General features: G+C 40.8%; 1 protein-coding gene across 8 annotated transcripts in view; it reads right to left on the bottom strand.

Moving 5' to 3' along the window:
* cUnh14orf180 (chromosome Un C14orf180 homolog) overlaps positions 1-17,170 on the bottom strand; it is a 157,717-nt gene that overhangs the window by 2,205 nt on the left and 138,342 nt on the right. For 5 of the 8 annotated variants that reach the window (XM_079369531.1, XM_079369533.1, XM_079369534.1 and 2 more), the window contains 8 exons: positions 11,876-12,255; positions 11,078-11,108; positions 7,793-7,879; positions 6,129-6,249; positions 4,507-4,537; positions 4,283-4,391; positions 1,565-1,728; positions 1,297-1,432 (listed from right to left, as the gene is read on the bottom strand). In XM_079369531.1, the coding sequence (XP_079225657.1) occupies positions 1,297-1,432; positions 1,565-1,728; positions 4,283-4,391; positions 4,507-4,537; positions 6,129-6,249; positions 7,793-7,879; positions 11,078-11,108; positions 11,876-12,255 (1,059 nt within the window). Of the gene's footprint in view, positions 1-1,296; positions 1,433-1,564; positions 1,729-4,282; positions 4,392-4,506; positions 4,538-6,128; positions 6,250-7,792; positions 7,880-11,077; positions 11,109-11,875; positions 12,256-15,935; positions 16,029-16,809 lie in introns of all 8 variants that reach the window. The other 3 variants (XM_079369537.1, XM_079369530.1, XM_079369532.1) reach the window with 3 other exon arrangements.

Raw genomic sequence — 17,170 nt, 5'->3', positions numbered from 1 at the left:
CGTTTGGTTTTATTAGCCTACATGTTTAACAAATATTAGCTTCTATCAGACAACAGCTAACATTAGCATTCAACCACTTCATAGCTAACATTAGTCTGTTTGATAGTGTAATGTGTTAATTCCTTGATAACATTGATGTTGCGAGCTTAGCTGAATGTTCAATATGAACTTGCTAAATTTAGCTGATGTACAAAATGAGTTACAAGTTACGCTCCACAAAAGACATTTGATAACTTAGCTACCATGAGACATCACTCGTTAGCATTCAACCTCTTCTAACACTTTCTATTGAAATGGTTAACTTGACGACATGAGAAAAGGTAAATCACAAGCTAAAATCACATGAGCTAGCTAATACTGGCATGGAATTGTGTATATGATGATGTTCGCTGTTATGACTTGGCTGTTAGTACCTCGTGAGACAAATGTGATCTTTTGCTTTGAAATAGTGCCCAATGTCCCTCTAGATTCTCACTAGCATTAAATTGTCTTTTCTGTTGGTGATCAGTCAAGAAGAAAATAAATCCATTTGTCAGATTTTCAACATTTATAAGCAACTGTAACTTTAAAATCGCCTTTTGGATGTTGGTGAATTTTCATTTTTCTGTGATTATATACCTTAATTCCTGTTTATAGGCTTTTGCCACAGATAGTAACATCTAACAAAGTGGTTTAGAGTGGCTATTACATTTTCGTGCAAATTAAAACTGTGTTGTTGTTTTTTTCAGACAGACTTACCAACTAAACAGTCACAGTAAGGAATGTCTGTGAAGCCAACAGAGAGGACAGTCAGTCAGCCTCTGTGATATACAGCAGCTACAAACCAGCTGCTGTGCCCTCATGGACCCCACTATCTCTCTGGAACAGACTCCACGGAGCCTCATTTGCATGCATAATTAATTACCAAGAGTAAATCACTTGCTCTGTTCAGAAGTCTCTTGGCAATATTTTTCTTTTTAATAATATAGAACCGGAGGACCACGGTTTACGATGTAATCTCAGGACGTTTTAATGCATTTTGTTGTTTCTCTTTACTGCCAAGTGCAAGGAATACACTGGTGTAACTTAAGTAGGATGTCATGCATTTTGTGAGATATATTAAACATAGCCAAATAACTCACATTTCTTCTGAATGCAAGTATTTCTTTGCTTCTGTGCACAAAAAGCAATCAAGCTCCCGAAGATATGTGTGATATAAAGTCACTGGACCAGTCTGGCCAAGGAGCAAAAGCAGCAGAGGGCAGCATGTTCTCCCGAGTCCTACAAACAGACTATAATGCTCAACTATTTTCTCACCATGCACTGTGATCTCTGGCTCCCTGAATCGAACTCTCCGTTCGCCTTTCCTTCGATGGTTGGGCTCAGTTTCGGAACCGTAGTTTTGACTTGGCCTCTTCAGAATGGAGGTGGGGACTCTGCCATTAGTGATCTGCTAAAAATACAAGTATAATGATACATTTTTACCATTTAAGGCTCAAACAAACAGTTGGAAAGCAAAGACCTTCTACAAACAAAACTGATGATATTACACTGCTGAAGATGCCTGCAGGTGTTTCTACTCTACCTTGGGCTTCAGCGTATCCTCCTGTTGGTGGTGGCTGTCCTTTCTATGGCGGACCTCTGTGTGTTTCTCCCGGTGGGAATGAGGAAGACTGTTGACGGTGTCTCTGATAGACTCTGCAGCAACGAAGCGTTTGGATAGTGCAGACACACACTGACCTAGGGAGTCTAAAGAGAGAACCATGATCGGGCATGAGTCGTGATCGAGTGTTACCTCACAGTCTGGTCTCTGCAGTCTGCTCTGAAGACAGTGAGGTGAGGTTTAACATACAAAGTTAAGCATGCAAATAAAGGTAAAGAGACAACCTTTTTTGTTAACTCTATCAGTGCCGGGTAAAGAACACCTTAATAGGTGGAAGTAACGATCACTAATCTAAGGACTGTTATTCACATCATACTCAGATACGTCTCATTATGTTTCAAATACAAACGTTGCAATTCCAGGGCCCTCATTCATCAACAGAGGGTACACGTGTGTACATAGTGTGTGTAATAACATTTGGTCACAAAGTGTGATATTAATCATCTTATACTTTAACTTAGGAATGTGTGTAAATAGAACTATGCTCTATCACAGAATCGAGTCGTAGAACATTTAAAATATAAATAAAAACCATTACAGGTTTCGCAAATATGTTGCCTAACTGGTAAGCAACAACTCTAAAAAGCAGCTGTGACACGCATTTGAAATGTTGTGCCATGTTTAGTTTTGCCTTGTTTGAACAGGAAGTGTGTTTTAACAGAGCGTGCTGATCTGTTTTGTCCAGCTTGTTCTGTTGGGAGAGTGTCACAGCTTGATTATTAATCCCACAGAGAGTTGGGCTGCTGATAATTCTGAAAGTGGGATTTTAAGTGATCAACCTCTTTGTACTTCCATTTCAGCTCCATGTCTTTGCTCTCTTTGTTATTAGTCCGGGGGTGGTAGAAATATTCAGGTGGTTTTTAAAAGGGTGTGTCGTCACCAAATCTGGTTTATTAGAGGCGTTTCTGAATGCAAATGTGACTGAACATGCCCAAGCCTGTTGGTTAAGAATATGTGGGATTTATCTACACTGACATTGATAACCCACTAATGTGCATACGACTGACGTGCTCATGTTTGAGAAATACAGATTCTTTTGTACTAAAGCACATTTTGCGTTTTATTCATTAGACTGATTCTAGAACATTTCTTTATACACACTTGATGAATGAGAGCCCAGTACCTAAAGAAAAAGCTCAACAAATATTTGGAAATAATATTCCATGAGGTAAGAAAAGGAGCTCATAACTGGATCCTCCCTCATTTGTAATGTTTGAAATAATCCTATCACTCCTTTGAAAACTGTACAAGCTTTATTCATCAACTATGGCTGATGGATTAATCTTTGACCTGGCTAACCAGTGATTCAATCAATTGATAAAGATCCATCCATTACTCTTATAGGCCATTTAGAACTTGAATTCCTTTCTTGAGAATGACTGATTGAAAGAGAGAGACCAAGAGAGGCAGACATGCAGGCAGATGTCAATACTGTGCCCTTTTCTGTATGAACAGCAAGATAATCATGATTAATGGACATACTTATGGAGCTCTATGAAACTGGTAGATCTTTTTCTTTTACAATGGTTTGGTTAGTCTCTATTTTAGCAGACTTGTTTTTGTGGATGTTAGGGTAAGTATGCTCCTTAAAGCAGATTGAGGTCAGTGGAATAAAACAACTCTCCTTTTTATCTGCTGTCTCTGCTGTTATAAAGAGAGGCCATGAATACACTCTCTCCTGAGACGATCTGGTTTAGGTCGATGTACCAATCCAAAACCTGTGAATTCTTCTTTGATTAAATAAATTAAACAACCACATTATTTAAATGAAATCCCTTAGTAGTTGATCACAGTGTTAACATGTTCACACATACTGCTTCACAACAGACTACAGATCAGAAACTTCACTTGTACCTACAAATACACGTGAGGGGTTTGATGGCTGACAGAGGGGGACTGACCCAGTTCACAGTGTTCAGTATCTAAGGGACACAAGCTGTAAACATTCAAACATGCCTCTGCTGATGAGTCTCCCTGTGGGTCAACGAGGATTCTCTGTGTACAATACAAAACACAGGGTTACACAAAGTGCACACAGAGACTCGTGTGTTTCTGATCCACGAAACAAATGTACAACCGCTCTCTGACCATTCTACCAAAAACACTGAAGACATTCTCAGGGAATGTTGTAAATCTTTGTCTTTATACGCTGTACAGTCCTGTCTCTATGTGCTGCACCGCTGCCTCTGCGAGCTGACTCAACAGCAGAGCTGCTTTCTACATACCGCTTTGAACACCACAGCAGTCCTTGCAAAAATGCAGACTTCAGAATCAGGCAGAGTGTTGTTCCCTCATAATGCAAGCCAAGCGTACAAACTGTACTACACAAGTGTGCCCTCAAACTGTCACAAGGATACTTTGTTTTGTAGCTCTGTATTAAACAACTCTCAGACGGGAAGCCTTTATTCATTGAATCATTCTTCATTGGGTGACAAAGCTGAGTTAACTTCTTTAAATCAAATCTGTTTGCTCTTTAAAGAGGAAAGCTACCACATTTTTTAAAATGATATCATAGAGTAAAAATAGTCAAAAACCATGAAGACAGAGGTGTCCGCCACATATTGTTCAACTCTATGTTAATGTGGATAACATTAGTTCCTGCTTTGTGTTATCTTTGCAGGATTCCAGCTGAGTGTTTACCTGAATATTCAGTCTTGCCGATCTCAGCATAGACTGTGGCCATAAGCTCCAGGCTCCTGGCTGTAATGGGGTGGTCATTCCCAAAGGCCCTCTGGTGGATTTTTGTAGCCTGAAAGATTAATAAACAGGCAGAAGGGGGTTTGAAGTTGACTCCAGAGTGCCATAAAATGTTGAATTTGTTCGTAAATCTAGAGTGGAAGCAGAGGATGATAACATGTACATACCTTCCCGCTGTATTCCAAAGCAAGATGAGGTCTAAAAGAAAAGAAAAGAATGTTTAAACATTTAAACACTGCTCTGCTTTTTCTCTCTGGAGTTAAATACTTTGTCACTGTTGGAAACAAAAGCAGTGTATCTTCAAAATGCATGACTATCTGAAAAAAATCTCTCAATGCATTCTTCCAAAGATGCCTGTGCCGACAACAACAATGCTTGATCTCAATTGAATGTTTGGACCCATGCTTCACTGTCAGGAGAGCGTATCCGTTTCAGTGTTTGGAACACAGCAGCATGAGAATTTTAAACATGCACATGCTGTGATTAGACACTGTAGGAAGTGGAAACCTTTTTTTCCTGCCAGCACTCACTGCCCCTTTCTATTCCACAGGGGTGAGTTACAGCAGGCATGGTGCTCGCAGGTTGGTTTACTGACTTCTGCCCTTTTCTGTAGCTCTTTCTGTGTGGTGCTAAGCTAGGTGAATGTGATGAGGTTATATCGAGGACCTGCCAGCTGTTCCATATCTGTCCCTGGAAAGTCAAGGCAAGGGCAGTTGTCACCTCGCACCCTGACGTGTGTCTGTAGATGTAGAGCGAGCTCTATTTAGGGCGACAGATGTTCAAAAGCCACACTTCAATTAGTAATGGACAGGTGTCGGCTTGCTCTGCTTTAAGGGGACATCTGATAGGCAAAGACAGAAAAGCCCTTTACCTACCCAAAGTAATTCCTATGACATCACTCAAGAAGCAGGAAGTATTACAAGTTTCTGTCATTAAGGAAGAACATGAGGTTAATGCTGGAAGTATTCAACAACAGATCAAAGCAGTCCTATTCCTGCTTCAGCCAGAAGTCCAGTCATGCACAATCAGTAACAGCGTATCTAAAATGAGCTGTAGTCTCTGTGCATTAATGAAGCACCTCAGCCAAGCAAACCTCCTGCCCCCCTGTCACCCTCTCTGGCAATCAGGTTAAATGGCCCAATCCCAACAATGACAACAGAGGCAGAGAAAATGGGTGCTTGCTGTGGCCTAACAAAGTGCCCCTGCAACAGGAGACAGCAGCTCCAGTTAAAGTGTTCCTCCTGTGACATTCAAGGAGAGTGCCGTATCTCTTTTCTCCACATCTAACAGAGAAATTCAAGGCTAGCTAAAAACACACCCAGAGCTGGAGTTTATTTAGATCAGAACATGTAAACTCCAGATGGGTAGTTACGATTGAATTTGACCAGGACAGGATATTTTGAATATGACATATTTCTTATGACTCAAATTCAGTATTTCTTTTTGAAAGAAGATTCAAATTTTTCACATGACTATGAAATATATTTAAAATCTGTAATAAAACAAAAAACAGAAAAAAAATTGTTTTTGGTTTTGTAACAACTGTATCAGATTTTCACTTCAGTTCAAGTGTTGAAGAGTCAATAACAACATACATATGTACTTTATACTTTTAAAAACTGAGTATTTTAACTGTTTATGCAACAGATGAATTACATCCATAAAAGTGATTTTATGAAACTATAAATCTAGTCCTGATGAGCGCTCTGAGCCCTTTAATTCATAGAACATGTTACACCCCATTAATCCCACTACCACAGATTTCAAAACAGCACACAGTTTTACCTACTGTTTGCTCATGATGCACAGCTGGGCCAGCCGCTCGAGGTGTTGTGCCTGTGAGGCCTGCTCTGAAAGCTCCTCTGGGGTAGTCCATCCTGCGGAGCCCAGCGTGGCCTCCTCCTGAGGCCCTGTTACACAAACACAAGGCATTGAATCACAGTTGGCTATCAATCTTGACTCCTATTTTTCCCCCTCTGCTCACTGTCCTTGGCTCTCTTGGGAGATAAAAAAAAAGCCCAAATTTATGGGTTTTTGGCCATCAGCCTGAGCAGCCCTGCTGCACTTTAAGCCCGATCAGAAGAGCGGAGCCAACTGAGGACTGGAGACACGACGGCAGAGATAAGGGCAGGAGAGAGAGGATAAGAGAGTCAAACAACACTCACCACGCCCACTGGAACAGTGAGGCACACACGCTGACAAACATACAGTGTGTGCTTTACTGTTCACACACAGACACACAAACATGACACTTACAAGAGTGGAGTGGAAATTAGATTATCTTGTAATCTATACAGCAGGCAATGCAAATAAATCATTGCAACAGGTGTTTCCATTACAGAAAAAAACATAATGACATTCATGTTTGTGCCTGTGGGAGAACACAGAGAAGGAAACATTGGAAAAAAGAAGCTTGGGAGAGAAGTAAGCTGCTACTTTGGTGCCAGCTTTGCCTCTGGAGAAGTTCAGCATTCAATCAGCCTGAGTGCTGAATCAGGGGCTTCAGTATTCTGTAGCTACACAAAGCTCCTAATGAGCCAAGTGTGGCCATTTGTCTTCCACTTGGTCTGTCCCCCATCTCCTGCACTGTACCCAGCATGCCACACTGCGCTGCTGCCTCAGCAGCAGACAGAGAGGAAGAGGCAGACGTCTGGAGCGGCAGCAGGTGATGAATGGGCCACCTCACTGTGAACGTTCGCTTAGAGCTCCACCAGGTTTATCGAACACAGATGAAATGCGACTTCATTCAAGATTCATTCCATACAGGCTTCATGAGTAAAAAGATTGTTTTAAGGCAGTGACAGAAGCATATTGTGAGCTAATCTACACACTGTATGCCAGTTATTATTTAAATGCAGGTCACACTCAAACCAATTTGGAGAGCTGCCTACTACAAACACCATCTGCCAAACACCGAACAGCTTTAGTGGATCTGGTGTTTTATTACAAGCCTGCAGATTAAACAACAAATTCAATTAACCTTCCCATTCCTCCCATCCACCAAAGGTCTGTGTATTTACTAATGATCCTACTTTTGACTGTAACTTTTTTCCTCAAGGTTTTTGTTAGAGTTATGGACTCCTGCATGCTGATGAAAGATGAGGCATTCCCTCAATAACGCACTCAGCCACCAAACACACATTCTCATTGTGTCGGCACACAGACACGCACACGCACACATGGGAAGACCAATAACACTTCTCTGCAATTCTAGAAATAAAAGTTTAAAAAAAAATGTTTTTTTGAAAACTAGGTCATATACACAAGATTATACTCTTATCTGTGGACCAATGTGACAGTTTACAAGTGCTGGTTTGACTTAAGACCGAATGTTACTTTAGCATAACAACAAGACAATTCCAGGGAAATTATGAAAAACCTCAGTCAACATCTTAGCCAAGGTTTCATACTTTAAAATCAGTACTGAAAGTATCTAGAATCAGAAGTACTTGCCTGTGCTCCCCTGAAGAGCGGTGAGCTCGATCAGTGCCACCTCGTAGAACATTTTCTCAGCCTGGATGAACTGGAGTGCCTTTCCATCTGTTTATATGGGTGAAGGATCAGTCTCAGGTGTCAACAGGATTAGTCAGTTGGTGAAGTTATAAACAGTCTCTCTGCTCAGCTCATGTCTGTTTTTTTATTTTATTATTATTCACTTCACTGGGCATGACCCAGTCAGAAAAACAAAACCAGTATATTGCAAAGCAGAGTGCTGGATTCAAAAAGGTGTTTCCCCATCAGCAATTTGCACACAGCTACTACTCGTTGTATTGTGATGTCGAATATTAAACCTTACTGTATTTTTTTAATCATGTGATTTTAATATCTGGTTTGTTTTTCAATGTTTTACATAGATCTTTTGAAGAGTTTGAACAGTAGCTTTGTTTTCTGGAAAAGTGTCTATAAAAAGCAAACTAAAAATAGATCCTTTTCACTTTGTCAAAAACATTCTGCCTGCTAAGAGTCCGTCCTCCTGTTAAATGACACCTTTGATGCTTGTCAGGTGGATTTAACCACCAATGAGATGGAGAGGGCTTAAAATAAACAGACCCACCGCCTCTGATTGTCCTACTTAAATCGGATTTCTCACGTGTAAAACACTGTAAAGCTCAACACGTTCTAAAATTGCTGAAATGTATCCAATAAAAAGTTGACATAAGTGGACAGATTGACATTTAGCTTCCACTTTCAGATAAACTATAAAACTTTGATCTTAAAGACAGCTGGCCTTCCTTTATGTTTATGACCAGGAGGGCATCGAAGAAATGGCCAAAAAAATGGCATCATAATCAAACAGAGAGGAGAGATATTAAAAACAAAGATGAAGAATTCAATGTTTCCCTCTGAAGATGACCATATCATACCAACATTCAGGATGGTGAGGAACTATAGGTGGGCGTACATCTGAATAATTTATTGTACAATACTGTAAAAGAGGACATAACATGTCAGGAAAACAGAACATTTAAAAATTAATTTCTGCATTACTTTGTTCTTGCACAAACTACCATAGAATTTGTAGAGAACCGATCTTGGTATACATGTCAAGATGGTTAGAAATGTAGTAAACCTGACTGGGTGGGGGTGGAAGGAGGAAGGAGAGTCTGCATTATTAGGAGAACAACCATCCTCAAAGGTCACAACACTACGTCTCCTGGTTATTTTTAGCCTGGCTGGACAACAACAATGCCACAACAGGAACCTCACACTACACTCCGGGGAATGTGTAGCCACACACACAGACTCAGACAAACTGCTAATTGCACTGCACTCCAAAACACGACAAGAACTTGCATTAACACTCACGCCATCAAAGGCAAACCAGATCACACGTGCCACATAACTCTGCTTCGAAAATAACCTCAGGAAGAGTTCTTCTATAATGAGGGGTCACGTGATCACTGACTAATTCTGACACTACTATATTGATTAGGTATTTGCTTTAAAGTGCCCTTTGACTCTTTCTGTACAGCATATTGACTTTAAAATGTAAGTACGGGATCTGCCCAGATTTTTATCTGACATTTCTTTATTTGAGTTCAAAGTCAAAACGTCTGTGTCCACACACTTTCCAAGAACAACGAATCAGTAAACTCTCAGCAGCCAAAAGAGGTTTTGGCTGTGAACCAGAGGTCACTTGTAGATACTGCCAGCTTTGATAACAATACATCAAGCTTTAATTGGTCATGGCACTGCCACTATCACTATCACTATCAACTGCATCAAATACAGTATATTTCCTGCAGTGAAGCCAGGGCAGCAGCACAAAATCAACACACTTTGTTCATTTTTCCTACAGATATTGAGTGTTTGGTAGACTCCCAGAAAGCATTGGATGAAACATTCAAACTCTGCTGTAGTAAAAAAAAAAAAAAAAAACACTGTGAAACTCAGAGATTCCCACATCCTCTCCCAGTTTGAGCACAATGACCCTTCACCTCTCTTCCTGGAGGAATTCAAAGGGCACACAATAACATATTTAGCTTTGCAGTGCTGAGACCTATGAATGAGAACTACTTAAATACAATGACAAATAAGCAACTCAGGGATTTCATGGGAAAAAATGAATTCATATTATAATCAAAGCAAATAGTTTGAGCTTTTACTGCGCCTGCATGGTACGAGAAAAACACAAGCTGTGCAATAACACTGTTTAATAGTGCAATAAGGATATGGAAGTGCAATAAATCAATGAGTGCATATTAACCATGACTCATTGCTTTTATGGCTACCTGATGTTCCAACTGTTTTAACATGATACCTGTGTTTGCAACATGTCCTCCTCGAATCCAGAAAAAATACAAAACGAATTTAATCTCAACAGCAAAATTATCTCAGGGCAGCTGATTGCTAACATTAGCTTCATCTGAGCGCATCGCAATGTGGTGAAAGCATGGACAAAATACCCCGGCCTCTGTCTACGTTGGTAAAATGTACACATGACGAGTGAGATAGCATGGCTCGTTTAAATCAAATCACTTATTTTATTGCAATAATGTAAACTATAGCTATGTTTTTATTAGTGATCATACTGTCATCATATTTAAGTTGCAATTATTACGCAGCCATTATTCTTACATAATGTCTTTGTTTACATTGTAACAGAGATGGATATTTTGACTGGGTTCTTTCTGGAAGTCAACATTGGCTGTCGTGGAAGACGATCCGACTGTGTCTATTGACAAACTGAAGATCAGCACATCTACCTTTTTTTGTTTGCCAGATAGGAGCAGAGCGTTGCTGAAGTGGAGAACCTGAGCTGGCAACTCAAGTGTTGGAGTGTCTCAGTGAAAAGACGAGGAGGCATGGAGGTAATATATCCTGAAATGCAACACCTCTCTATTATCTCCGTGTCCTATGGTGATATACTTTCTAGAAGTGGCGAAGTGTCGATGAACAGTTTAGTCGGTGCAGATGCAGGTTAATTAGTGCTCTTCCACTCTGTTGTGCCGAGATAAGAACCTACAAATCCTCTTAAGAGACTGACACGCAGCCTGAGCTTCACACAATGCATGATGGGTTCAGGGACAAGTATGTTATTCTGAACTCACCAAAGGACATCCCCTTTGACGGTGCTTTCTATAATGCGTCTACATTCATTGTGCTGGAATTTGCATCGCCTTCAAAGCAATCTTGAAGATGTTTACCTCACAGAAATAGACAACGCGAGCTTATTTCTTAGTGTGCTTGTTTACACTCAATTTGAGTGTGACTTTCCCCAGATTTAGCAAAGGATACAATTCTTTTCAGTGATGAAGAGCTCTGCGATCTGTAAAGTGAAGAAAAACAACCGAGGCACATGGTTAATTGTTAAATAATTCATACCCATCATGGTTCCCGGCTGTGTGTATGCATGATGTCATGTGCTGTCAAAACAAGAAACTTCTGCTCTGCGGACTCGCAGCACCATTAGCCTGGTCAGCATCATATCATGAGTTCCAAAGTCTGGAGTAAGAGCTATGTTTTGACATTACTAACTACTAAACAGAATCAAACTGAAGCCTTGCTTTTGTAGCAGAGCCTTATAAACTACCCTAGTGTAATCTGCTAAGTCTCTGGCCAGGCTACAAAGTGCCATAACATAATACCTGTGACCTCAAAAATAGCAAACCATCGCCCAGTCACAATGGGAGGGATGTAAATCACATCCTCCAGTATTTTTAGCTTTGTGATCTGTCTATTAACACTGTTACTGTTTAGCAGTGTTGCTTCCAATGTCTCATTTAGCAGCATGCCCATTTGTAAGTCCTGCTGAAATGGTCCAATAGTGTCAACACAGTGAAAACATGATGGAGTGTGCTGTTAGAGCTGACATTGGTGTAGCTGGTATCAAGGTTGAACTCGTCCTTTGTGCTGTTCTTGAATTGATGATCCTTCAAGAAGAAGTGGTGTAAATGTGTATATAAAGCTGTGTAAATACACATTAAAGCAGATTTGTGGATGTGTTTGTGTCTGTGTGTTTGTGTGTGTGAGACAATGAACAGAAGAGAGAAACACGTTATAAGAGACAGTGTCTGTTTCTGGCATCTGGCTCACCTGGTGGAGACAGTTGGGCAGAGAGTTGAAGCTCTGCACATGGGTTAGTCCCAACAGGCAGCTGAGGAAGCAGTGGAGGGCGGCCTGGTACTCCCCCTGCTGCTGGAGCTGCTGTCCCAGCTCAAACAGGCCCTCCCTCCCCCCGTTCAGCATCCCCAGTGCCAGCCCAAGCCAGTACTGCCTCCCATCAGAGCTCCACTGGCTGAGGACGGACACTCCTCTCCTCGCCACTCCGCTGAAGCACCACAGGTAGAAAAAAGAAAGCAGCCACACACAGAGGGAAAAAAGATGTAAAGATAGAATGCTGCTGCTCACATGAACGCTGCAGATGAAAGTGCCGGAGGGAGGAGCGAGCTGGAGCTGCTTCCTCACAGTCTCGTCTGGAAACAGTAAGTCAAGGACAGGTGGTAAGGAGCAGGCTGAGGGAGCTCCGGCAGCTGACACAGAAAAGATTCATTCCCCCCTCCCTCCTCCTAGGCTGCACCAGGAAAGGAGGACAGAGGAAGTAGGAGAGTACTTGTTGTTTGAGTGGCAGAGCAGTCAACCAATCCCTGCTCTGCACATGTAGCGAAGCTCCGCCAGAGAGTGTTTAGCACACTGGGTCCCTCTCGAATGCTTAAAATGACAGAATGTAATGTTTTAGGTCTTAATTGATTAAACCCATATAGAGGGTGCACATGTATGATGTCATCGACTACGAGAATTTCATTCAGTATTTTTTGTCATTACTGTCTGCACTAGCACATTCACTTCAGTTTTACTGCCCTACTTATGATTTCAATGAATAATTGATTGAAGTCATGCACAACAAACACATTTAAATAAATGCTGATGGAGCATTTTTTTTTTTACAATACCGAAGAAATAACAAGCTTTTGTAAATTTTCTGAAGTGAAACAGATAGCGGGGGCAAACACAATGTCACTGTGAAGAGCCTCTTTATTGTATGAAAGAGAGGAGGCACTCCTCCCTGTGCAAACAAGGATAACAAATATTTATTCACAAGGAATACCTCCTCTGGATGTTTGCTCACTTTCCTTTACACCCGGCTAATGAACCTTAATGTGTGGTCGATCTGCGCTCGGAAAAAGAGAGGGAAAAGAAGAAGAAGAAGAAGAAGAAGAGACAGGACCGCAGCATTTGATTCAAAGATGATCCAGAGGATCACGAATGCTCTTGACAGCAAGACAAGCATGGTAGCTGGAGGGTATGAATGGAGTAACACAAAGCAAATGGGCAGAGTCAGTCTCACTAAGTTTCTCAAGCACCTAGCTAAGCAAGATGGGATTGAAATGGTTGTAAATGCAAGCGGACCCAGGATCAAAAGGCATTAAAATCATACTGGCAGGTTACTGTTCACTCAGAGAACTGCCCTCTTTTAGGACTAAGAGTAGAAGGAGCAGACGTAGAACTTGAGTCTGCTGATTTAGGGGCTTTTCCCCTCCACAGATACACAGACAGGTAACTGTGCTCACTTTATCATGGTGTCAATACTGTTGAGTAAGGATGCAGTGGGAAAGCTGGCAGAGCTGCTGATGTGATTGAGCTGGAGAGGGCCACAGGCTGACTCTCAGTGTTGCAGTCCTAAATGAAAAAGAGTGGGATTCTCGTCTCCTCATTACAGGCCAGTCAAGCTGAACAGACACACAGCTGAGAGAAGGCGGCTTGTTGTCTCAACGTTAACAACATTTGACAACTACCACGCAACATGTATCCCACCCAAGTGAAAGCGTAACCATTTCAATACATGTTCATCACATGTGGCAAATATGGCAATATGCATTTGAAGAATCATCATGGTGGTTATGTTAATGAATCTATTGCAAACAGCTATTTTCAGCTCATTCTATGCTGTCTTTCATTACTGTTATGAAAATACTAAAAATATGCATTAAGTGTATAAACCTTAGGTAAGCAGACTTGAATCGGACATTTCAGGTTTGTTATATTGTTACATCTTTCATAATTGCAGGGTGGGCATGTTTAAGAAAACGAAAATTTTTACACCGCAGGTCACATCCTGACCATCAGAATGAACTAATCACATTGACACACATTCACACTCTGCCCAAGTGTGTCTTGCCCAAGTACCCAGTGGACATGCGGCTGCAGGAGCTGGGGATTGAACCCCCTACCTTCCAGTTGAGATGACTGATCCATCTATGATGACAAGGAACAATCTCCAGACACACACAACAATGTCTGCACTGTGCAGTTTTACTTTTAAGCCGACAAATGTTAAACGTGTTGGAGTATTAACAGCTGAAACAGTGTACGTACAGTGTATGGTGAATACTGACATGTATGTGTGTACAAGGATTATTCTCGATTTTCAGTGACTATACTGACTCAAAGATTACTTTCAGGACTGGGTGGTGTCACACAGAGTCATGCATATAAAACATTGGAAACATTCATGATGTTAAAATAGACATGGTGCATATTTTGCTACCTTCTCAAATAAAGACACAAATGTAGCTCAAAAGACAGACCTTTCTCTGAGTGTTTCAGAATCCATGTGCTGGCATTCTGACACTGACATTGACTGAACTTCACTATTCTACAGTACAAGAATGGAAATCTACCTGTTATTGGAATATTGATCGTCTGTCTTGCGGAGTTGGTGGACAAATACATCAGGCTGATCAGTAAACACTCTCAGCAGGACGTGCTCAGCTGGAAGCAGATACAGCAGACTAATGTGAATGGATGGAGAGCAGAACCTGCAACAGCATGCCGAGCAGGAGGAAACAGTGAACAGTATCCACTGATATAAATCTAAAAACAGCAGGTCAACCAGTGCAGTAAACCTCTGGATATTCAATTAGTGCTAGTGATTTTGTGTAATCTATATTTATACTGTTCTATCAGGAACAGGAGTACTAGGAGTAAATAAAAATCAGACAAATAAAATTAAAAAATGTGGCGTTCAGTTTTATCCTGAAAATCGTGGTCGTTCATGTTTTTGCAGAGTCTGACAATTTGGATGTTTGTAATAAACTCATAAATCTGACATCTTTTCACAAAGCATTTGTTAGAAGAACACATTTGGCATTGTCCGGGTTGCAGAGCTTGTGTCCTTGTGTCATTTCATTGCGCATGGCCCTACATCAGCATATACTATTTATATTCCCTGTATTGTGCACATACAGCTACTCTTCGCAATTTTGCTGTAGCCTAGAGGCCTCTGCTATGGATTTTTTTATTTCGTGTGAGTGACAGCAGCTACATCCCTTGCTACATTTTTGCCAGCTCCTATGATGCAAGGAGGAGCTAATGTTGAGATCTGTAATAAGGCGAGATCGAGATCCTGCAATACTTGATCAAGAGATGGAAAAGTTGAAAAAAAGCATCATATGTACTGATACAGACCTCAAATAGAAATGTTGTGTGCCTGCATTCTGGTACCGGAGTCTATGGTCCAGGCCCACTGTAAAAAAAACAAACAAAAAAACAAAATATAAACTCCACTCTGTGCCCGTGCAGCTGCATCTCTCTAAGATTCAGGCTCTGGCAGTTTAATGGGTTTGGACCTGACACCCCCAGCTACTGAGCAGCACTTTATGACCTCCATGTAATCAGCAGTAAATGCTGCCACCATCTGTCTCTTTTTACTCAATTATCTGACCCAGTGACTTTTACTGACAAACACTGTCCAGGTAAACACGGTAACGCAAACCCTCTGGCCAGGATTATGACACATCCATACATCATCCTACAGTCTTTATGAGTTCTTCTGGTCAGTTCTCATTTCTGCACTGCTTCCATACTTTACTGTCATTCTGCAGTTCTGAGCAGAAAACCACAGTTTGAATAAACACAGCTGCGGTACTATTAAAGTTGTGGGGCTGTAACGTGAATAACTTGAATCCTCATTACTCGTTTTATTGTGAAAGCATCGCTTACAGTATATAGTGCACCCTCAGCATGCCTAACACTAGGAGGCAGGAGCTTTATTAAAAAGTCCTTAATGAAAAGCCACTCAGCTGGGTTTAAAATGATTCATCACAGTATGTTAGAATCAATTCATTAAGAACTGTTGATTAAAGGAAAAGCATACCGCGCCTCTGCTGTGCTCGTTATCTTTAGCTCCACTCTTGTGCCCCCAAGTGGACAATACGTAGATGGCACATATCCTGAACTACTCCAGACACTGCAAAAATATTAAACATAAAAAAAACAATAAAATAACAGGAAAAATAAAAGCCATGTGTACTTCTGTATTTTGAGAAAGGCCCTGGTGAAATATGACTTTTGTGACATGGAAAATGACAACTGTGTGTGTGTGTGTGTGTGTGTGTGTGTGTGTGTGTGTGTGTAGGTGTGTGTGTTCATTAGAGAGCAGGGTTAATATTGAGAAAAATCCATTACCTGATGAAAAAAAGTGTAAACTAAAGAGAACGCAAAATGCACAAGTTGCACATATCTTAAGTGTTTTTTAATCAATGTAACAACATTGACCATAATAAATAATAACAATAATGACCATTAACATATTAACTTTTTTAACATGTAAATGTGTGCTTCATGTAAATTACTGCATACCTAGCTTCAGTCAGACATAAGTACTTCCCATTGGATATGCAAAACAAAAAAACCTGGACACGCCTTCAGAATAAAACTCTATGACAACATCAGAGTAATGAACATCTTTTAAATAATGCAGCATCGTAAGATGCTGAACTGTAGAGCAGTAGCGGTATAAGCTAGTATAAAATGCTAAAGTTAATAAAAAGTACAGGTACATGATGTGAATGAAACTACAGTACTTTTACTTTATCAAACTCATACATCTAAGGCAGTTATTCTCACTTTGTGCATGCATGACAACAACTATCTCTGTCAGTTTACCTGGGGGACTTCATTTAAGCAAAACAGGTAATATGTAATCAAATAAGAGGACGCATTGATGCTTTGAATCCATAGAGACCCACATGACCCTCCACGCTCCTTCTGAGTGGGCCATCTGTTGGCCAAAAGAGAGAACCAGGGTTGGATTTCTCTGAGAGGGATGTTAACAGAGATTACTTTAAGTGTCTGGGTACACAGAGTCTACCTCTTTCTGTTAAATTGAAATGTCCATGACAGTTATATACCAATAAGTCACTCAGATCCCACTGCTGCTGTCAGCTACTCCCATGTGTCCTTTGATGCTTTCAGATGTGTCACATTAATCTGGATGTTTCTCTCTAAAGCTCTCTTTTGATTCTTCTTTATTCTATAACTGCTTTTGTATGAGGCCTTTTAAATGCTCAGACACAATGTCAGAGAACGAGATGGGAACAGAGCTACTCT

This window comes from Symphodus melops (assembly GCF_947650265.1).
Source record: "Symphodus melops genome assembly, chromosome: 19".
NCBI classification, from domain to species: Eukaryota; Metazoa; Chordata; class Actinopteri; order Labriformes; family Labridae; genus Symphodus; species Symphodus melops.
This window is presented reverse-complemented; position numbering and strand designations above follow the sequence as displayed.